Here is a 22373-nt window from a genome sequence, read left to right as displayed (position 1 = left end):
CCTCCATAGCTTGTACCTGTGTAGGCATTCTGATTTGCCCCAAATTGCACAATTGCCCCCCACAAGCAAGTTTTCTGTTACAGAATTTTGGAAGCTTCTTATAGGCTCAGTTTGTTTAGTGTAGTGACTGGGAAGACCATGGAGGGTGCCTGACTGTCTCATTGTGGTAGTACAGGTATAGGACCCATTATCCAGAATGCTCGGGACCAAGGGTATTCCGGATAAGGGATCTTTCCGTAATTTGGATCTCCATACCTTAAGTCTGCTAAAAAATCAATAAAACATTAATTAACCCCAATAGGATTGTTTTGCATCCAATAAGGATTATTTATATCTTAGTTGGGATCAATTACAAGGTTCTGTTTTATTACTACAGAGAAAAAGGAAATCAGATTTAAAATTCTGAATTATTTAATTAAAATGGAGTCTATGGGAGACAGGCTTTCCGTAATTCAGAGCTTTCTGGATAACGGGTTTCTGGATAAGGGGTCCGATACCTGTACTACTTTTTATTATTGTGTATGCTCCGCTATCTTCTGAGCAAACAGGTGGGCACATGAAATGGCTCTGCACATCCTAATTGTCATTGTCCTCCCACTGTGGACATAGCTGTTGGCTCTATCACTAGTAGAAAGCACCCATGCATTCCTTACATTAGCCAAACTTGAACAAATGTTTACAATTATGTGTTCTAGTGGTGGGCCGGCCCAGTAAGTAGAATGGGGCTCACACTTGATCTGGCTTGCTCATGCCCAAACACATCTGTGACATACCCATTCCAAGGCAATGCTTGCCCCTTTTGCAGTCCTCAACTTGGACCATAACCTGGACTAGGTTACCACCTGTTTGGTTTTGACCCAAACAGTTCGGTTTCTCTTAGGTTTTCAACCTTGTGAAACTATAATCTGGCCAATAAAGAAACACTTAAATATTAGACTCACTGTGATTTTTTTTTTATCAACATGGCTTAGTTATCATCAAGTACAAAATTGTTCTTCATTTTAAATATTGTATCACTCTTGTTTTTTTGCACTACATATAAGATATGCGCAGTGTGCATGGGAATTCCTTGATGTTTTTATTTCCAAACTATAGCCCCCCACAGTCTGAGGGACCATGAACTGGCGAGTTTGAGGACCCCTGCTTTATAACCACGGGCCACCCCCTGCTCTGCCTATAACCCCTTTTCCTGGTCCCATCTTTCCCCCACCGAGTCTGCCCACTTCACAGCCCCTTACATCATAGCCCCACCCCCCAAGGCAAAGGCCGGTATTTTTGACACAAAAAGCTTACAGTCCTATACCCTGATCGTTCCTCACACTTTTACAGCTGCCTATAACATCTCTATCCTGGCACTTACGCCTCCTACAGAGGCTCTGCCCTTCAGAACGTCACATCTTCCAGTGGGAACCAAAGAGACAAAACATTTTGTGGCACCCCTATTAAAGACTAGGGAATCCTGCCACCCCCTGGCACCCCCTGCCTGGGAATACTTTGACCTGGAAAAAGGAAACATTCCACCTCCCAACTGTAAATCAGGACCAGCCCTGGCTAAAAGGTTAGTGAATTCAGTCAGTGCAGCACAGCTCTAATTTTATATTTGAATTCAGCACTCAAACTGCAGAACCTAAACAGCAGCTGGTAATCACACCTGTTCTTATATGTAGGGTTGCTAGGTTTTTCCCCACTGTTACTGGCCTGCGGTGACATAACAGAGGTGGGGTATGGGCAGATTGGGGCAGGGTAAGGGCAGATTGGGACGGGGTATGGGCAGATTGGGGGCAGCGTATGGGCAGATTGGGGGGCAGATTGGGACAGGGTATGGGCAGATTGGGGCAGGGTATGGGCAGGTTGGGACAGGGTAAGGGCAGATTGGGACAGGGTATGGGCAGATTGGGGACAGGGTATTGGCAGATTGGGACAGGGTATGGGCAAATTGGGGACAGGGCAAGGGCAGATTGGGGGCAGGGTAAGGGCAGATTGGGGACAGGGTAAGGGCAGATTGGGGGCAGGGTATGGGCAGATTGGGACAGGGTATGGGCAGGTTGGGACAGGGTAAGGGCAGATTGGGACAGGGTATGGGCAGGTTGGGACAGGGTATGGGCAGATTGGGGACAGGGTATGGGCAGATTGGGACAGGGTATGGGCAGGTTGGGACAGGGTAAGGGCAGATTGGGACAGGGTATGGGCAGATTGGGGACAGGGTATGGGCAGATTGGGACAGGGTATGGGCAGGTTGGGACAGGGTATGGGCAGATTGGGGACAGGGTATGGGCAGATTGGGACAGGGTATGGGCAGATTGGGACAGGGTATGGGCAGGTTGGGACAGGGTATGGGCAGGTTGGGACAGGGTAAGGGCAGATTGGGACAGGGTATGGGCAGATTGGGGACAGGGTAAGGGCAGATTGGGACAGGGTATGGGCAGATTGGGGACAGGGTAAGGGCAGATTGGGGGCAGGGTAAGGGCAGATTGGGGGCAGGGTAAGGGCAGATTGGGGACAGGGTAAGGGCAGATTGGGGACAGGGTAAGGGCAGATTGGGGGCAGGGTAAGGGCAGATTGGGGACAGGGTAAGGGCAGATTGGGGGCAGGGTAAGGGCAGATTGGGGGCAGGGTAAGGACAGATTGGGGGCAGGGTAAGGGCAGATTGGGGGCAGGGTAAGGGCAGATTGGGGACAGGGTAAGGGCAGATTGGGGGCAGGGTAAGGGCAGATTGGGGGCAGGGTAAGGGCAGATTGGGGACAGGGTAAGGGCAGATTGGGGACAGGGTAAGGGCAGATTGGGGGCAGGGTAAGGGCAGATTGGGGACAGGGTAAGGGCAGATTGGGGGCAGGGTAAGGGCAGATTGGGGGCACCCCACCAGATGGGCGGATCAGAGTCGATAGGAGAGGTGCTGGTTCAAAATAGCAGTTCTGAGCGCAATATCTAAGGGAAAAACTTTAAGAAACAGGGGGATTAACAAACAAGGCAATTACATGTTTACAGGAATTTGTAATATCAGCACCAGCTCTATTTTGGGGTGAATAACCGGCTAGGTGGCAACACTACTTACTGTATATGTGGTGTGACTGGTTTATATACCTGTGTGTGTTGTGAAATTCAAATTCCATAATATTGTTTTTTAATGTATTTTTCTTCCTTTTAACTACATATTTCTATAACCATTCTTGTTTTGCTTTTGAGAAAGTTCCAATTTAGCTACATTGACCTTTCTTTATATAACAGAGTTGCTGGGACAAAAATATTGCTTTTATGGGAGAGGCCACAATGGCTGTGTGTGTGAAACTGCTCCTTCCCCGTGGTTTCTGTGTATCAAACAAAGCACCTGCTAATGATTGGCTGCAGCGGTCACGTGACGCAGAGCATTGAGCAGAAACGAAACCCGGTACTATAACACTGTTTATTACAGGCAGATGGGAGAATGCAGCACAGAAGTCAGTTGCACTTTCAAGAGACAGAGCTCTATTCTCACTCGTGTCCAGCGCTGGGCATATGCCCCTGTAACTGACTCTCTGAAAGGAGGCCACAGTTTCTTTTCTGTGAGTATCAGGGTCAGTGGATTCTATTTTATCATAAATGCCGTATTAAAACAACTGATGCTTTATAGCAAAGACTTACGGAGCTACTTTGTAGCAACTACTTGTCACGGCTACTAAATTCCAGAAAATACCCTGCCATAGACAATACTGAGAATTGCCTCTGCTAAAACACACGTAGAGACAATTATCAGTAAATGATCAGCATTTCTGTAGCCGTGACAAGTAGCTGCTACTAGTAGCTCTGTGTGTCTTCACCCTAAGGGCTGTGACAGATGGGGAGATTCAACAAATCTCCCTTGTCGAAGGCGACTAATTTCCCCCGAAATGCCATCCCACTGGCAAGAATTGTCAGTGGGATGGCATACACGGCGCAGCAATTTGCCTTGAGGGGAAACTTCGGCAATTTCAGCGCCGCATATGCCATCCCAAAGGCGATTTACAATCTCACCAGTGGGATGGCTTTTCGGGGGGGATTAGTCGCCTTCGACAAGGGAGATTTGTTGAATCTCCCTGTCTGCCACAGCCCTAAGGGTGAAGACACACAGCGCTATTAGTAGCAGCTACTTGTCGTGGCTACTAAAATAGACAATGCTGATCTTTTACTGATAATTGTCTGTACATGTGTTTTAGCAGAGGCAGTTCTCAGTAATGTCTATGGCAGGTTATTTTCTGGCATTAGTAGCCATGAAAAAGTAGCTGCTACTAGTAGCTCTGTGTGTCTTCACCCTTAGACGATGAGGGTGGTACTTGATGGTACATGGAGCTGTCACAGCAATGCCTGTCTGAACTTCCTCATTTACACTTCTATTTACAGTATCTCAATGACTTCCTGTTAAAGTCAAAAATAAAAAAGTGCCTAATGAAAGAAAAACCTAATTTTAAGCAACTTTCCTACAAACATGCGTTAAACATATTTCAGTGTTTTTAAAAGTTATCTGTAAATGTAATTTCTACTGAAGACAGTCCCTGCCTGCCCCTTACTATTTTGCTGCCCTGGTGGTAGCAGGAGGCGCTTTACAGACCTTGGCTGGAAGAGAGCTGACTTTCGTTTCATGAGTCAGAACCATGGGTACAGCGGGGGCGGCAAGTTCTGCTTTCTGTTGCTGTTATGTTAATGAATACACTGAAAATTGGCAATTATTGTGTAGTGGAAAGTTGCTGAAGTTACTTTCACAGGCTTACATTCTTTTGGCTTACATCCCCCAAGTAAACCCATGCAATTCTGGGGGGCAATATACAGATAGTGTCCTATTAAGAATTGAACCCAGGACCCCAGGGATGCAAAGCAACACCTTTCCTCTATAAACGTATTAACAAGTTCAGTTGGCCAGTTTAATTGATTAATATGGATGCCATTTATCAACACTGGGTATCTGGGCAGTAACCTATAGCAACCAGTCAACTGTTTACTTTCATTGTCCTACGTGCGTCTGTCTGAAAAAGAAAACCAGTAATTGATTGGTTGCTATGGGTTACTACCCAAATAAAAATTTGCCCAGTGTAAACACAGGTTCCAAGGTACTTTAGATAACTGAGGTGAATTAAATGTTTTATTTTAACCAGATCTCACTATCAATTAAACTTCTCCTTTATAATAGACTCCCCCTCATCTGTAAGCCTGAAACAATGGCCAAAGAGAGTGTAAGGCAGAGTTTCATAATATAAAGCTCTAGCCCCTATATGTAGTTAAAGGCATAAGGTTTGCCCAGATGCAGTAACCCAAAGCAAATGCTGTCTGCTGGTTGGTTGCTATTGGGGTTGCTACTGGGGAGGCAGTTTAATACAAGCACTATTTACAGTATCTGCCTAATGTTGAACATACAGACTAGTGCAGGTGTATAAATAAGCAATGCCATTTAGAGAAGACTGTAGCTATTCCTACTTAATCCACACTATCTCCTTCTCATTAATGGATCAGCCCTATTCTTGGTTTCTATACAGACCCATGGACGAGGTTCTGAAGACAGAGATCATTGTTGTACTGCTGGGAAAACGAAGAGGTGTTCTTCTAGGAGACTTTGCCGGACTATTTTACCAGACTCATGGATATGAGTTTCAGCTTGCAAACTATGGCTACAAATCCTTGAAGCAACTTCTTAATGATATGAAAGACTTGGTCACCCTTATAGAGACACCCTCTGGCTGGTTGGTAAGATGTCGGTCACCCAGTCAGTATAGGAATGTCTTGGTTCTCATGGAAAGCAATGCACCCCAGAGAGATACTCAGGATACTCATTCTTTTTTATCTTCTGGAACAACAGCAGGTAAGTAATGCTGATGTAATTTTCACCACCTGTTCAAAGACCTAGCAACAGATGGACATTTAGAAATATGTATTTTTTTTATTTCTGTTCTTGCTTCAGAAGTTTAACATAAGGCTCAGACTAGCAGTCTGTGGGTTGCCAATGCCCGAGGGGCTGCTGTAAGGTGCCATAGACAGTCACTATTTATTGGGGATGGTGGGGGGCTGTTTGGGCCTCTGGGTACTTGAAATGCCAGGGCCTATTTTGATTCCCACTTGAGACCTGCTCAATATTATCTATACATAAGGGGGCCCTGGAATAGAACGAGGCAGGAGTTGAGGGTACGGGGCCATGACAAGGCAGGAAAAAGGCCCAAATGTTGGGTGCTAGGGATTATGGGGAGTGTAGTCCAGTGGGGGGATTGTCTAAGGGGAGGAAGAATAGTATAAGCAGGGAAAAGTCCAAAGGAAAGGTACCAGGGGCCTCCTCTCTCCTAAAAGCATCCCTACATGGGCTAATCAGTTATGCTCTTTCATCGACTAGCCAATGAGTCCAGTTGGACTGAGAGCAAACAAGAGGCCAAACACAGTAGGGCGGCTTTTCTATTGTTCCAACCATAGGGACAAACAGCCCAAATAATCTGAACAGTTGTGGCTCCTCTTCTGTTCAGATTATCTGGGCTGTTTGGGGGCACTCAGGGACCTCATAGCAGAGTGGGGGGGGCTGAGATGGAAGAGTGTAATTTGTGGGTCTTAAAAAGGCAAAGGATTACAGAGACTGGGCATGTGGCAAAGTTTTGATATCATTGGGGAATGGCCATGACAGATCAGACCTGTGCATGCAAGTGAGCCCCATTTTACTTGTTGGCAGGGCCCACAAGCCCCCATAGAAAAGGGGTTGCTGAAATGGAGCAGTGTAATTTGTGGGTCTTCAAGAGGGAAGTGCTTGCAGAGACTGGTCAGTGCACGTGACGTCCATTTTTTTTATATGAGCCCCATTTTACTTGTTGGCAGGGCTCACCATCAAAGCAGTTGAGTTGATCACAAGGTAATTAATTGAGACCCCCTAAGAGGAGGGTTATAATATGGGTCCCCATGATAATTGGTGGCAGCCCTGCATGCACTGACCAACATGGAGCATCAACAGATGAAACGGTCAAACCTCCCCAATTCCTGAACTGATCAATATCCATATTACTTGTAATTTGTGGGCAACCATACACTTACCAATAATGAATTGGTTTTATTTGGTATTATTGCTACAGGTATGTCCTGGAACAATTATTTCTGCAAATAAATACAATTTTATATGCTGAAATCCAGCTGCAAAACAATTATTTTTTTTCTGCATCATTTGAAATTCTGGCAGGGGAGGAGGGACTAAAACATGGATATTACAAATTGTAACAACTTCTCCACAGTTTACAGACAGCATGCAGGAACTACATAGCCCACAATGCATTGCACTGTGATGTTCCTTTCCTTATTGACATCACGTGTGCAGGGAATTGTGGGATTGGGAGGATGCAGGCTGAAGGCAGGCTGAGGACAGGCGACTACTGTTACATTTTATTTGAGTCACAAAGTAGTCAGCCAGATCAGCAGGGGAACAGGGGGTGGGGCTTAGGGAACTGTTCCAAACCAGATTATTACATTAAACATCATGAAAAGGTGCATATTTTTAATTGATGTATATTGCAAATTTGCTAGAAATTATATTTTATTTTTGTGGTTGGGTGGAGTTCCCCATTAAGGCTCATGTTACACTAGGAATAATTTCCATTGGCCTAGAAACACCCAAACCTTGCCATGCAACCTCTTATTTGGTAACAGCTGTCATGTGTGCCATAAGCTTTAAAGTAAAGAAATGCTGGCGTGGCATGTTGGCCACAGGCCTAAGTTAATTGGGCATGTTAGCACTGAAGCAGCAAGGCCCTCACTGCGCCGTGCATTGTCCTGATTGCTTAGGGAAACTAAGGCAAATTTTCCCAAGGTGCATAGTGCAAAGTTACCTCAAGATTTCTGGGTCCGTGCAATAAGCACACCTGCAAACAGACCCATAGCACCCGGTGGCACATTACTGTTTTTTTATGTCAAGAATAACATATTCTGTTGGATTTTTAGTTATTAGTTTCTGTTCTGCTATGTACTCTTTAGGCCTTGACCTGCTTCATGCTTGCTAGGTCATTGCCCCTTGCAGTAAGAGCAGTGTGAATGCTAGTGTAACAACCCCAGAAATTTAGTACTATTGGTTCAGCCAGTTCCCTTAGGTTTGGACACCTAAAGGTAGACTTAAATTTCATGTATGTAAGCAGTTCCTTTTCCAGGTTAAGTATAAGAGTAAGTTTTCCCTGTAGTTCTATAAATTCCCAGTAGGTGGCAGCTTACTCTAATAGAAAAGGGAGAGGACACATGCGCTAAAGGTCTTTTCTGGGACCTCACCTCACTGTGAGGTGGTTATGGGCTGGGATCAGTTGAAAATTTAGAGTTAGATCAGTTCTGTGATAGTCACTCCAGGGGTGAAGGACAGGCAGTGGATAGATAGTATGAGCAGCTCAAGTCTCCAACAAGGAGAATAGGTGGTTAGAACCCTGCAGTGTAAAAGGCTGCCAGCTTAGGGATTCAAGTGGCTGAGCTCAGGGACACAGTGTGTGAGATTCCTGAAGCAAAGGGGCCACTGTGAAGCCAGACTATGCTGGGGATTTGCACTAAGGCAAGGGGCATCACTCTATGAAGGTACAGATTGCAAGTGTGAATCCAGTTTGATATCATATGCTGCCTATGAAGTTCCGCAGAACTGTGCTTGACGTACTATTGAAACACAAGTCACATATTTATACCATCTAAGTAAATAAACAAAGCTAATTGCTCGAAGAAACCCTTATAAATGTATTCATCTACTCTAAAGGCAATATTTATTATATGGCTGCTGGGAGTTGTTGCCCTAACCGGTTAGTGGCCAGGTTGCTTTGCACGCAACACACTTGGCTATCAGTGCACACCCAAGGGTTGGCTAAATTATGGGGCCAACTTACCATGTTTTTTTATTATTGCTAATGCTCCTTAAAAACACACTGGGCTTTCATATTTATGAGTTTGGGGAAAAAAATAGGTTGAATCATTAAACCACACTTGCGCTTTGCTGTGAGGATTAACACTTTAGAGGGGTGTTAGAGTTCAGTGCCACTACTTATCTCTAATGTATCTAATGATATTTGATTTCCCTTTTGAATATAAGGGTGTCAGTTTGGTAAAACACTTTTCTGACTGCCAAAAAGTGTTGAAATATGGTGATTCTGGATTCTTCTGTTTGATATTTGATAAAAGTATGACTGCCTGCTATTTGTATCTTCTAATATTTTAATAATGAATGTCTCAGTTAACTCCTTCTTCTTGTCTCCAGATGGCCAATCAGTGAGCAGGAATGACACTGCAAGTCCAAGTACCTCACCAGCAGCTACAAACAAGAGTTCCTCATCAACCAAAGAGCAGAACCTTACCCAAAATAACCATGGTAAAGCGACTCCAGGCCCTGAAATCCTCAGCAGAGATAACAATGCTGGAAAGATGGACATTCCGAAAGCAGAAGGCAAGCCTTTGGGTCCAGGGATGCATAACACATTATGCAGAGAAGACACTAAATTAAAAAATTGTTCAGAAACTCAGGCAAGTCCAGCATCAGCCACTGCCAGTTCTAATCCACAGAATGGAAAGAATAAATGTCCACAACAGTTGCCATCTAACCATGGGGCAAAAAATATGGATGATTTTTCAGCGTCCCCCACAAACAATAAGCAACAGCAAAACCGCCTCCCTCTGGTACCAAATGTTCACCCAAACCTTCAAACCATCAGCAATTCAAGTAGACAAGCAAAACCATCTCCCCCAAAGCCAATGAAAAGTACTCCTTCGCCTATGACTAACAGCAGAAATGCTAAGCAAACCCCCAAGGCACCAAGCAAGCCTCCGTCCTACAGCGGTCAAAGACAAGACAAAAAAACACCCAAGGGGGTTTCGAATTCCATTTCCATTATCACAGAAAAACCAAAGCCGCAAAACCAAATGATAGCAAGAGTTGCTCCCTCAAGACTATATACCAATTCAATGAGTTATGCTGCTTGTTTAAGGAATGTCCCAGGAACTAACCAAGCATTTCAAACTACTCCGAGGGTCGTACAAAGCCCCATATTTAACTTGAACTGCCACTCACAGGGGTTTCAGCCTGCTCAGGTGGCACAATCCAGATCCAGAACACAGTCTCGGAGTGTAGTGCCAGTCGAAACAGTGAAAGAGAACCTTAGCAACATCTTAAGACGGCACACTGCTGGAATACCAATCTCTAAATTGCAGAGGGTTTACCTTCTCAGATTCGGAAAACCCCTTTCTTCTTGTGGTTATTCCTCGCTCAGGCACCTTTTAGTAGGATTGACGGATGTGGCTCAGATACAAGGTGTGGGTGTCCAAACACTGGTCTTTCCATTGTCCTCTAACATCATTTCATCAGTGGTGAATAAGCAACATGGTATGTATCATGGGATACTGTCTACAGTACTTCTTATCCAGGACTTGCCTCATAACAAAAAGAATAGGCTGTACTTGGTTTTTAGTAATGTGGCATTTTTGCGTTTTCAGCAGAAGTGAGCCTAAAGTTAATACAGGTATAGGACCTGTTATCCAGCATGCTCGGGACCTGGGGTTTTCCAGATAAGGGATGTTTACGTAATTTGGATCTCCATAACTTAAGCCTGCTAAAAATCATTTAAATATTAAATAAACCTAATAGGCTAATTTTGCCTCCAATAAGGTTTAATTTTATCTTAGTTGGGTACAGGTACTGCTTTATTATTACAGAGAAAAGGGAATCATTTAACCATTAAATAAACCCAATAGGGCTGTTCTGCCCCCAATAAGGGGTAATTATATCTTAGTTGGGATCAAGTACAGGTACTGTTTTATTATTACAGAGAAAAGGGAATCATTTAAACATGAAAAAAACCCAATAGGGCTGTTCTGCCCCCAATAAGGGGTAATTATATCTTAGTTGGGATCAAGTACAGGTACTGTTTTATTATTACAGAGAAAAGGGAATAATTTAACCATTAAATAAACCCAATAGTGCTGTTCTGCCCCCAATAAGGGGTAATTATATCTTAGTTGGGATCAAGTACAGGTACTGTTTTATTATTACAGAGAAAAGGGAATCATTTAACCATTAAATAAACCCAATAGGGCTGTTCTGCCCCCAATAAGGGGTAATTATATCTTAGTTGGGATCAAGTACAGGTACTGTTTTATTATTACAGAGAAAAGAGAATCATTTAACCATTAAATAAACCCAATAGGGCTGTTCTGCCCCCAATAAGGGGTAATTATATCTTAGTTGGGATCAAGTACAGGTACTGTTTTATTATTACAGAGAAAAGGGAATCATTTAACCATTAAATAAACCCAATAGGATTGTTCTGACCCCAATAAGGGGTAATTATATCTTAGTTGGGATCAAGTACAGGTACTTTTTTATTATTACAGAGAAAAAGGAAATCAGTTTGAAAAATTAGAATTATTTGCTTATAATGGAGTCTATGGGAGATGGCCTTTCCGTAATTCTGAACTTTCTGGATATTGGGTTTCCAGATAAGGGATCCCATACCTGTACTGGCATTAGAATATTTGGCATATCTGATATAATTGGCAAAGTTTGGCCACAATTATAAGTTAAGAGGCGGGACTGTTGTTCAGTTATTCTCTGCTGCTTTTGTGAATGTTTTTGCATATCTTTATTTTTATGTGATCTGTTGCTCTCCACGTGTAAGTACAACAGGACCCCTTGTTATAAAATATAGGTATATTATAAGTCACAGCGGAGTTCCATGACCGTATCAAATACAGGTCATGGAACCCGTGGCTTCTAATATCATCATATTTTACAACAGGGGGTACATTATTTATTGTAATACACAAGTTTCAGACTCTTTGAATGATGGCCTTCCTGTAATTCTGGATATTGGGTTTCTGGATAAGGGATCCTATACCTGTACAATAAAAGAAATTGCTTGTTTAGCATTTGATAGGGAATATTAAAGGAGAAGGAAAATCAAAATCTATTAAGCACACTATTAAATAGTACTACTATTGCTGTGTAAAAACGCTATATTCCTGGCTTGCCTAATGAAAGATTTACAGAGATACACATACTAGAACCTACATACTTGTATCAGTTAACGGCGCCGCCATCTTGTCGGCGGCTCGCATCTGTCATAGCATGCCCCACACAGCATGTCAGATCATCCTCTGCCTGCCGGCAGCACCCCTCCCACCCCCGCCGCTCGCATCTGTCTTACCATGCCCATCACCCCAGAGTGTCTGATCATCCTCTCCGGCAGCACTACTATTGCTGTGTAAAAACGCTGCCGCCGCCGCTCGCATCTGTCATAGCATGCCTGCCACCCCAGACTGTCAGATCATCCTCTGTCGGCAGCACAAAATCCACCCCCCGCCCCCGCTCGCAGCTCGGCGGCTCTCATCCTCCTCACAGCATGTCAGACGATCCGATACCACCCCAGCCCTCCTCTGCCACTGCTGCCGCTGCAGGCTGCTCGCACTCGCATCTACTAGTGGGTTTTTCAGTAAAGAGGAGCCTGGTTAGCATGTTCTTAACAAGGAAGAGCTCCCCGCTCCTGCCACAAACCCCCTGCTTCCCGCTTCCTGCACCTGCCCCCCCCCCTGCATGACACATAGTTCACCTTTGCTGCGTCGCCATGGCAACCAGATGCCCCTGCTGTGTGCGCATGCGCCGCCTACAGTAACAAGTCTTCAAGTCTGGGAGGGAGCGATGCATTATGGGAATCTTCTCTACCCAGCTCAGTGTTTTTTTTTCCTGTTTGGCTTCTGATCTTCTGAACAGGTGAAATATGGGGAGACTTAAGGGCACTATTGAGACAACTGAAGGTATGCCTTCAGCTTGAGATTAACTCTTTATTAGCCTTTCCTTCTCCTTTAAGAAATATCTATTTATACATAAAATATCCATTTGATTTAGTTCTTCTATGAAGTAATTCTGAAGGTGTCAATGGCACATCTTGAGCTAATGCCACACGTGAATGTTTATACACAGGGGGAGAAAGCAATCTCCTTGTCGAATCGTCTCTCTATTCAAGCAGTGCTTCTGGGTGTAGAAACAACTATCAGGTTTTTAAGCAGCGGATTCTTGGTCTGCACTTTTCAGGAAGCTAAGAATCTGCCCCATGTAACACTAAGGGGCACATTTACTAATCCACGAACGTCCGGAAAGCGTCCGAATGCGGTTTTTTCGTAATGATCGGTATTTTGCGTAAATTGACACAACTTTTTCGTAGCGTTACGACTTGCGCGAATTGTTGCAACTTTTCGTAGCCGTCGCGCCGAGTACGAAAGTTTCGGATTCATTCAAGCTTCAGTATCGTGACTTTCCTTGGGCCGGGTTGGAGCTGCAGAGTGCCATTGAAACCTATGGGAGACTTTCCTTGGGCCGGGTTGGAGCTGCAGAGTGCCATTGAGCCCTATGGGAGACTTTCCTTGGGCCGGGTTGGAGCTGCAGAGTGCCATTGAGCCCTATGGGAGACTTTCCTTGGGCCGGGTTGGAGCTGCAGAGTGCCATTGAGCCCTATGGGAAACTTTCCTTGGGCCGGGTTGGAGCTGCAGAGTGCCATTGAGCCCTATGGGAGACTTTCCTTGGGCTGGGTTGGAGCTGCAGAGTGCCATTGAGCCCTATGGGAGACTTTCCTTGGGCCGGGTTGGAGCTGTAGAGTGCCATTGAGCCCTATGGGAGACTTTCCTTGGGTCGGGTTGGAGCTGCAGAGTGCCATTGAGCCCTATGGGAGACTTTCCTTTGGCCGGGTTGGAGCTGTAGAGTGCCATTGATTCCTATGGGAGACTTTCCTTGGGCCAGGTTGGAGCTGCAGAGTGCCATTGAGCCCTATGGGAGGCTTTCCTTGGGCTGGGTTGGAGCTGTAGAGTGCCATTGAGCCCTATGGGAGACTTTCCTTGGGTCGGGTTGGAGCTGCAGAGTGCCATTGAGCCCTATGGGAGACTTTCCTTTGGCCGGGTTGGAGCTGCAGAGTGCCATTGAGCCCTATGGGAGACTTTCCTTGGGCCGGGTTGGAGCTGCAGAGTGCCATTGAGCCCTATGGGAGACTTTCCTTGGGCCGGGTTGGAGCTGCAGAGTGCCATTGAGCCCTATGGGAGACTTTCCTTGGGCCGGGTTGGAGCTGCAGAGTGCCATTGAGCCCTATGGGAGACTTTCCTTGGGCCGGGTTGGAGCTGCAGAGTGCCACTGAGCCCTATGGGAGACTTTCCTTGGGCGGGTTGGAGCTGCAGAGTGCCATTGAGCCCTATGGGAGGCTTTCCTTGGGCCGTGTTGGAGCTGCAGAGTGCCATTGAGCCCTATGGGAGGCTTTCCTTGGGCCGGGTTGGAGCTGCAGAGTGCCATTGAGCCCTATGGGAGGCTTTCCTTGGGCCGGGTTGGAGCTGCAGAGTGCCATTGAGCCCTACGGGAGACTTTCCTTGGGCCGGGTTGGAGCTGCAGAGTGCCATTGAGCCCTATGGGAGACTTTCCTTGGGCCGGGTTGGAGCTGCAGAGTGCCATTGAGCCCTATGGGAGGCTTTCCTTGGGCCAGGTTGGAGCTGCAGAGTGCCATTGAGCCCTATGGGAGACTTTCCTTGGGCCGGGTTGGAGCTGCAGAGTGCCATTGAGCCCTATGGGAGACTTTCCTTGGGCCAGGTTGGAGCTGCAGAGTGCCATTGAGTCCTATGGGAGGCTTTCCTTGGGCCGGGTTGGAGCTGCAGAGTGCCATTGAGCCCTATGGGAGACTTTCCTTGGGCCAGGTTGGAGCTGCAGAGTGCCATTGAGTCCTATGGGAGGCTTCCAAAATCATGCAAAATCTGAAAGGTTTGCCCGCCGTTTACGAGCGCTCAATACGAAAAAGTCTAGACAATATACGAGCAAATCGTAACGGCTACGAAAAAGTCGCGACAATTTATGAAAAAGTCGTAACGGCGATGAAAAAATCGCAAAAATACGAAAAAGTTGCAAAGTTGTTCGTTTCCAATCCGAATTTTTCCCATTCGTGGATTAGTAAATGTGCCCCATAGGGTTTCATTTGGCCAGACATTTGGATTTGCCCAGATCCTGCAGAAATAGAGAGGGATTGCTATTAGAGGTAGTAGTGCTTAGTATTTGCAGTCTTTAAACAAGTGACTCATTACTAAAATAAAAGCTGACTGTCTCTGTTTCCGTGCCCTTCAGGTATGCCATTATATGTGCATAAAGCAGATTGAAAGGTAATAAGAGATACATTCAAAATGCTCAAAGGTTGGCAAACAATAGGGTGCATGGGAAAGCAAATAAGCCTTTTGAAACCTATAATAAGAGGTTTGAGCAGGTAAAAAGAGGGTCACTAAAATGGCATATAATTAAAATAGAAATATACAGGGAAAGGAGCTGGTACGAAAATCTTCTATAGCAGTGATTCCAACCCCTTGGATGTTGCTCTCAGTGCCCCCAAACCAGGGAGTTATTTTTGAATTCCTGACTTGGGGGGGCAAGTTTTGGTTGAATAAAAACAAGATTTCCTACCAAATAAAGCCCCCTGTAAGCTGATAGTGTGCATAGAGGCTGCCTAATAGCCAATCACAGCCCTTATTTGGCTCCTCCATGAACTTTTATGGTGCTTGTGTTGCTCTCCAAGTCTTTTTACATTTGACTGTGGGTCACAAGAAAGAAAGGTTGGGGACCCCTGTTTTATAGCAACCATAGTAACCAAAGATTTTCTAGTCACATGTTTAAAAGGAAACTTGTTAAACCTTGGGAGCAGCTCTTATTACATCTAGTGGCTGAATCTCCATGATTGGCATATGTGCCAGTTGAGGGCTTTGGGAGACGCTTGAGGTCTGATGCCTGAGGCAGCACCGGGCCAAAATACAGCCCTGTGTTATGAATGTTTAATGTTTATTTTAGAAGATTTATATGGTAATATGCTTTACACATTAAAGAGTTGAAACCATCTCTGTTGTCTTTTTCAGATTCCTACCTCTTAACTCACCATGATAAAATGCTACCTGCTTCAACCACAAGTCCCATGAGCTTACGTAGCCAAGAGGGATCTATTGCTGAGGAACCACAGAATGTAACTGCTGAACAGACGGGCGCTCTTGTGGCCACAGCAACGGATCCCTGGGCATTGTTGACTTCAAGCATCTCACACTTACTCGTAGACAAGAAGAGTGAACAGAAGCTTCCCGAAGTAGAGAGCAATTGTAATATTACAGAAAAAGATATGATCACTCAAGGCCAACAAATTGTAACACAGCTTAGTGATAAACACTTTTCAGAGGGATCAGAGCAGACTGAGCTTCTCAATAACAGTTTTCTACATAATCCTGCCTCAGAAAACAGGAATTCTAAAGAAGTATCTTTAGTAGAGTCCTCCAATTATGGAATTATCCAGCACATAAATACACAATGCCCTGCAGCCTCTAACGACAGTTACTTGTGCAAAGCTGAACCTGCACCCCCATTGTCTTTATCAATGGAGCAATTAAATGATGGGCCGCCATTTTCTCACTCACACCAGAATGACCCAAAGACCCTAAAAGGGCTTCCACATTTTCAAACTCCAGAACTGTGTGAATTGCCAGTATGTGAAAATGTGTCAGACATGTCAATAACTAATTTACCATTTTCTGAAGATCAACAACACAGACTAATTCTACATTCTTCGGGATTCTCTGTGGTCAAACATGAAACTCATCATGTACTGACCAAAGATAACAATAAACAAGAAAACACTACAAGAGTTACAGTAGATAAAAGCCAGGAAATGAGTCATTCCATTGTCAAAAAGAAGAATAGAAGAAGACGAGCTCGGCCAATGGCACAACTAAAAGCCAATGAAGTACCAACTGATGCTCCTGAATCATCACAACCTCCTTATAATGGATATAATGCTTGTGACAAGCCTGAAAAAGCTATATCACCGTCTAACAAACACCAAAGTATGTCTCAATCTGTCAGCAACAATAAAGCAAGTTCTACACCTTCAGAAGCACAGGGTCAATTTATGAAATCCTGTACCAGTAACATTACGGAGGAAACCCCATCATCATCTGGTTTAGCTTTCCAGAAACTGCTCATGGAAAGCAGATGTTCGGATAGTAAAATACCCCAGCAAAATCAGCTGAACTCAGTACATGATAGAGAAAATGATACTGATAGAAAGGAACTTAAAACCTCCGTGCTAGACATTCTTCCAAGTTCTCAGTCACAACAGAAAACTCCTAATGCTCATGAAAGCATGATGTCCGGGCAAAGAGATCTACTAACATCAAACCTTCAGGATCAGGTGTCTGAAAATGATCATGACTTCCACATAGACTATTTCCATCGGCAAACAGAACTTAAATATTTGTCACCTCAAAAAGAGACAGCTTTGCTTGAGATCTCTTTGCAAGCCCAGACTACAGTTTACCCTTTACCATCACCAAAATTACCAGGTTACAATGCTACCACTACGGAAAGGCAAATAAAGTCTTCCCCAGAAATGAACTGTAATGTAGACCATTCAAATACCAACAATAGAGAGAAGCAACAAAAAGAGACAGCTTTGCTTGAGATCTCTTTGCAAACCCAGACTACAGTTTACCCTTTACCATCACCAAAATTACCAGGTTACAATGCTACCACTACGGAAAGGCAAACAAAGTCTTCTCCAGAAATGAACTGTAATGTAGACCATTCAAATACCAACAATAGAGAGAAGCAACATTTTAGTTTCCCTAAAATAGATCAGAAAGAGGACAATGTGCTTGCAAATAAAGAAACAGGTGGAAAGCAATCACTATTATCTCAAATACACCAAACCCACTGTACTCAGTCTTTGAACAAGCAAGTGTATGATCCACTAAATATAAAAGCAAATGGAGGTAATATTCTTCCATCTTTACCTGCAAATATAGTTAAGAATCATTGGTCGTCAGAACCACCAAATTCAAAAATACCCCAAACATGCCATGACACAGTTAACCATAAAGCCATTAGGAAAGAAGACTTTCCTACTTCACAGACAGATGTGGTAGAAAAGAATCTTAATATAAGTGATACAATGGGACAAAGTGTGTATTTATGTTCAGAACCAAACCAGCAAGTCAACGAACTCCATGAAAACACCATTCAAAGAGCTACTGAGTCTCACACTGTACATAAAAGCCAGGAAGTTAGTAATTCCATTGTCAAAAAGAAACCTAGAAAAAAAAAATCTTGGCTAAAGGCACTCAAAAATGTAAATGAAGTACCAGCCGATGCTCCTGAATCATCAGGTTGTCCACCTCTGTATAATGGGTTTAACGCCTGTAAAATAAACAAGCCTGAAACCGCTATATCTGTCGAACACCAACCTGTCAGCAACAATAAAGCAATATCTACATCTTCTGAAGCGCAGGATCAATTTATGAAATCCTGTACCAATAACCTTACAGAGGAAACTCCATTATCTGGTTCTGCTTTGCAAATGTATATGGAAACCAGAAAAATAATCCAGCAAACTCCATTTATTAAGCTTCTGGACTTTGGTGGGGGTAGCAAGCAAGCTCATGATAAAGCAAATGGAGATAAAGATCCTTCATGTTTACCTGCCAGTATCAATGATTCCAATAGAGATAAGAACCAATGGTCATCAGAGTCCACGAAATCAAAAACACACAAAACCTACTATAATATGTATGTCAACAGAAGCCCTGGGGAAACAGCATCTCCTATTTTACAGACAAATCAGGGAAAGAAAAATCTTAGCGCCACTGATAGAATAGGACAAACTGTATATTCATGTTCAGAACCAAACCAGCAAGGCAGCAGACTCCATGGAGGCACAGTTCAAAAAGTCAACCAGTCTAACATTGTACATAAAAGCCAGGAAACAAAGAGTTTTGTTGTCAAGGAGAAGTCTCCATCATGGCAAAAACCAGATGGAATCCTAACCGATGCTCCTAAGTCATCACGTTGTCCAGCTTCTCCTCACAATGGCCTTGTTTCCAAACCTGAATCCACTGAATCATATTCTAAAGTTCCTCAAGGTGCATCTCAGGATTTGTGCAACCATAAAGGAATCAATGGCACCTCAACATTGCCAAACCATGTTCTTACTGAGCAGACTGAGCAGACTTCATCTCAAATGAATCCAATGCAAAAAGACATATCAACATGGCAAAATCCCAAAGGTCCCTCAGAGAAATATTGTTCTATTCTTTGATTTTAAGACCAGTTGTGGGGACCAAACTTGTATGAAAAACAACCAACCAGCATTTTTATATGTATGACAAAAGATGAATGAAATGGCATTTGATGGTCCAGATTACCTCCACGTTCTATTGGTTGGTTTAGACTAACAGGGTCATGATGCCATGCTGCAGTATTGATTTGCAGGCAGTAGGTCCTTTTTCAAGATTTGCAAAAATTGTCCAGGCAGAAAATAGAAAATAAAACATTCCAACAATTCTTTTTGTCAATAAAGGGGAAAATTGATATACTGTTTATTTTTTTGTAGTGTTTTGGAACTTTTTGACTAACATCTTTTTGCAATCCAACAGTTCAGAAGAACCCCCGAGCATTTACAACAGAAAATCTCACCCTTACTCACTTGAATGGGGTTATGTAATAAGTTTGCCCAGGAAAAGTAACCCATAGCAACCAATAAGATGTTTGCTTTAAAACAGGTGACCAGTAGTGATGGGCGAACAAGAAAAAAATGGGGAAGGGCACTCAGGTAATCCAAAACCAAGCCATTCCAATAGTTAAAAAGAGAAAAACTTTATTATATACTCATCTCAAAGTTGCCTGACGCATTTCGTGTCTATCTGACACTTAATCATAGTCATAATTTGCCCGGCATTGATTCACATTGAATTTCTGTGTTTCGCCATTGGTGGATTTTTTCGGTCAAAATTTGCATGGAAAAATTTGTCGCACAACAAAAAACTGTTGCCCGGATCAAACAAATTAAAGTTTTTTTGACGCAACAACATTTTTCCTGTTTCGCAAATTTTTCACCGTTTCGCGAATCTTTTGCAATCATTGAATCATTTTTCGGCTAAGCTAAAAGGGACAGATTCGCTCATCACTAGTGACCAGTAAATTCTACCTGCTGATTGGTTGCTATGGGTTACTGCTCTGGGCCAACCTTATTGTATTTTATTACATATGGGGGTAAGTCTTCCCCAGCCTTGTGTATGGGGGTTTATCTGGGCTCCCTACTCCTTTCTTCCCCCTCGGGTAGAGCAAGCCCACACTAAGGGGCACATTTACTTATCCACGAACGCTCCGAGCATTCGATCGATCGGTCCAATCATATTTTCCGCGACTTTTTCGTACTTTGCGTGACTTTTTCGACACTTTTTCGGTGCTTGCACGACTTTTTCGTATTTTTAGCACAAAAAAATCGGATCGGTTTTGCCGCTGTTTACAATCGTTCAGTACGAACATTTAGTGACTTTCGGATTGCCAATACGATATTATCGCGACTAATGCGATTTTTTCGGAAGCATTTTCGTGATATTTGCGATCTTCAGAAATTTTCGTTTCCAATCCGAATTTTTCCCATTCGGGATTCAAACTCCTGTTTTGATCTGCCCCTAATAGTGATATGACTGTAATAATGGATTACACTGTGTTTTATTAAGGAGAATAAAAACATTTTTTGTAAAACGTAATGGACTCTTATTTTATCAAATTTGAAACAAAAATGAGCATGCTTCATTTACACAGATGGGAAAAGTGTCACTACAGCATTAAACCAGCATTACTGGGATTTCCTTTTGCTGCACCTCTGCTGTGTCTATTCACACATTATTATTATTATTAACATTTATTTATAAAGCGCCAACATATTCCGCAGCGCTGTACAATAAGTGGGTTTCATACATTGGACATACAGAGTAACATATAAAGCAATCAATAACCGATACAAGAGGTGAAGAGAGCCCTGCCCAAAAGAGCTTACAATCTACAAGGAGAAAGGGTTGAGACACACGGTGTGGTTGGAACCCAAGCATAACAACCATGTTCAGGGTGGCGGTAGCTCCATGGTTCCCCAGCACCAATAAGTGTGATGATTAAGCAGAAAAGTTAGGACAGACATAAGGGGCCATTTACAACCCCAAGTGCAGTTGTGGTCTTGCTAAATTGTCATTATGTAATACAGCCCCCTTGCACTTCCAGTGTCAGACTGGCCCATCAGGATACCAGGAAAACTCCCGGTGGGCCCAGGTGTCAGTGGGGCCCTCTTGCTCCTAACTATGTGGCCTGTTTCATGGTCATTCCCTATTTGTGAATGGGAAGAAAGAAGAGATGGAAGAATAGATGCTAGCGTGTAAATAAAAGAGACTGGGAGAATAAAGAGGTTGGGTGAGGAAAGGAGGAAAAATAGTATGGAAAGCCGGCCTGGGGTCTAAGGTTTTCTGGTGGGCCCCTGGGGTCCCAGTCCGACACTGTGCACTTCCATATAGTTACTCTTGGTGGCACTAGATCCCTTATTCCTCCTGTTCCAAGTCTTATGCAGTGCACCTATTTTCGAAGGAAAATTCTGGAGCTACATACAACCACCTCCCGGATTTCCACAGCAGCCGGTGTCAATCCCCACAGCACACTTGTTCATATAACTGAATGTATTTGCATTTTGATGGTGAGTGCCAGGAACAACATCATCCCAATAATGAAAATATGCAGAGCAACTAAAGTGCAAACACAGTTGCACGTGACCACAATCATGCTTACATAATGGGTAAAAATGCTGCATGTTGGGTAAAAAACATGGTGACGCACAGGTTGTAAACATACCTGGACTAGGATTCAAAATAGGAATTCCCCCTGGAATTTCAGGAACATAGAGGCCCAAACAGCCCCCCCCCCAGCCCAATAAATAGTGACTGTCTATGGCATCTTACAGCAGCCTCTCCACCAATTGCCAGTCCGGGTCTGATCGTAAATGAGTCCTGTAATGACACAACTAGTGTCATTGGAAAATTTGCGAAATGGTAAGAAATTCATGAAGCGTTGAAAATGACGTATACCTGCCATCATTTTGAAGTCGGAAAGAGGGACAAAAATAAATGGTGCGCACATCGCGTTGAATTTTTGACCATGCCCATTTTAGCAACCACACCCCCTAAAGTTTGAACACATTTCTGGGGGTTTTGGGGTCTTGTTTTATGTGTTATTACAGTTTTGCTAATGACAATTTGCTAGTTACAATTGTATCTCAGTGCAGGGGGGGGGTGCTTTATATCTTTCTGGGCTCTCTGCCAAAAGCTCATTTATTTAATTAAATGTGAGAAACAATGTATCTAAGTGCAGGTGACGCTCGTTAAGATTTCTGGGCTCTCTGCCAAAAGCTACTTTTTAATTAAATTTGTATCTTTTTAAGACTGATGCCACACGTGGCGTTTTTACGCTGCGTATTTTCTCAGCCTAAAAACGCCGCACAAGCCACACAGCCCCTGACTATGGCGTTTTTCAGCCTAGTACTGGTGACGTAGCAAATCCCGTTTCCATGGTGCTAATAGTGCGA

At 43.8% G+C, this 22373-nt stretch overlaps 1 protein-coding gene across 2 annotated transcripts; it reads left to right on the top strand.

Annotated features, from left to right (window-relative positions):
- The first annotated feature begins 1298 nt into the window (after window positions 1-1298).
- On the top strand, window positions 1299-19342 carry LOC100497104. 2 transcript variants are annotated; one of them, XM_031906112.1, is made up of 6 exons: window positions 1299-1641; window positions 3226-3539; window positions 5481-5803; window positions 9185-10303; window positions 15841-17302; window positions 17477-19342. In XM_031906112.1, exons 3-6 carry the CDS (start codon window positions 5485-5487, stop codon window positions 19059-19061), a joined length of 4485 nt encoding a protein of 1494 aa, XP_031761972.1. In that variant the 5' UTR covers window positions 1299-1641; window positions 3226-3539; window positions 5481-5484; the 3' UTR covers window positions 19062-19342. The 2 variants fall into 2 exon arrangements, with proteins under 2 accessions (XP_031761972.1, XP_012822969.2); XM_012967515.2 differs by having other exon boundaries at window positions 15841-19342.
- The last annotated feature ends 3031 nt before the right edge of the window (window positions 19343-22373 follow it).

Source organism: Xenopus tropicalis, chromosome 7 (assembly GCF_000004195.4).
Source record: "Xenopus tropicalis strain Nigerian chromosome 7, UCB_Xtro_10.0, whole genome shotgun sequence".
NCBI lineage: Eukaryota > Metazoa > Chordata > Amphibia > Anura > Pipidae > Xenopus > Xenopus tropicalis.
The sequence above is the reverse complement of the archived record's forward strand: the minus strand, read 5'-3'. Positions and strand labels throughout refer to the sequence as shown.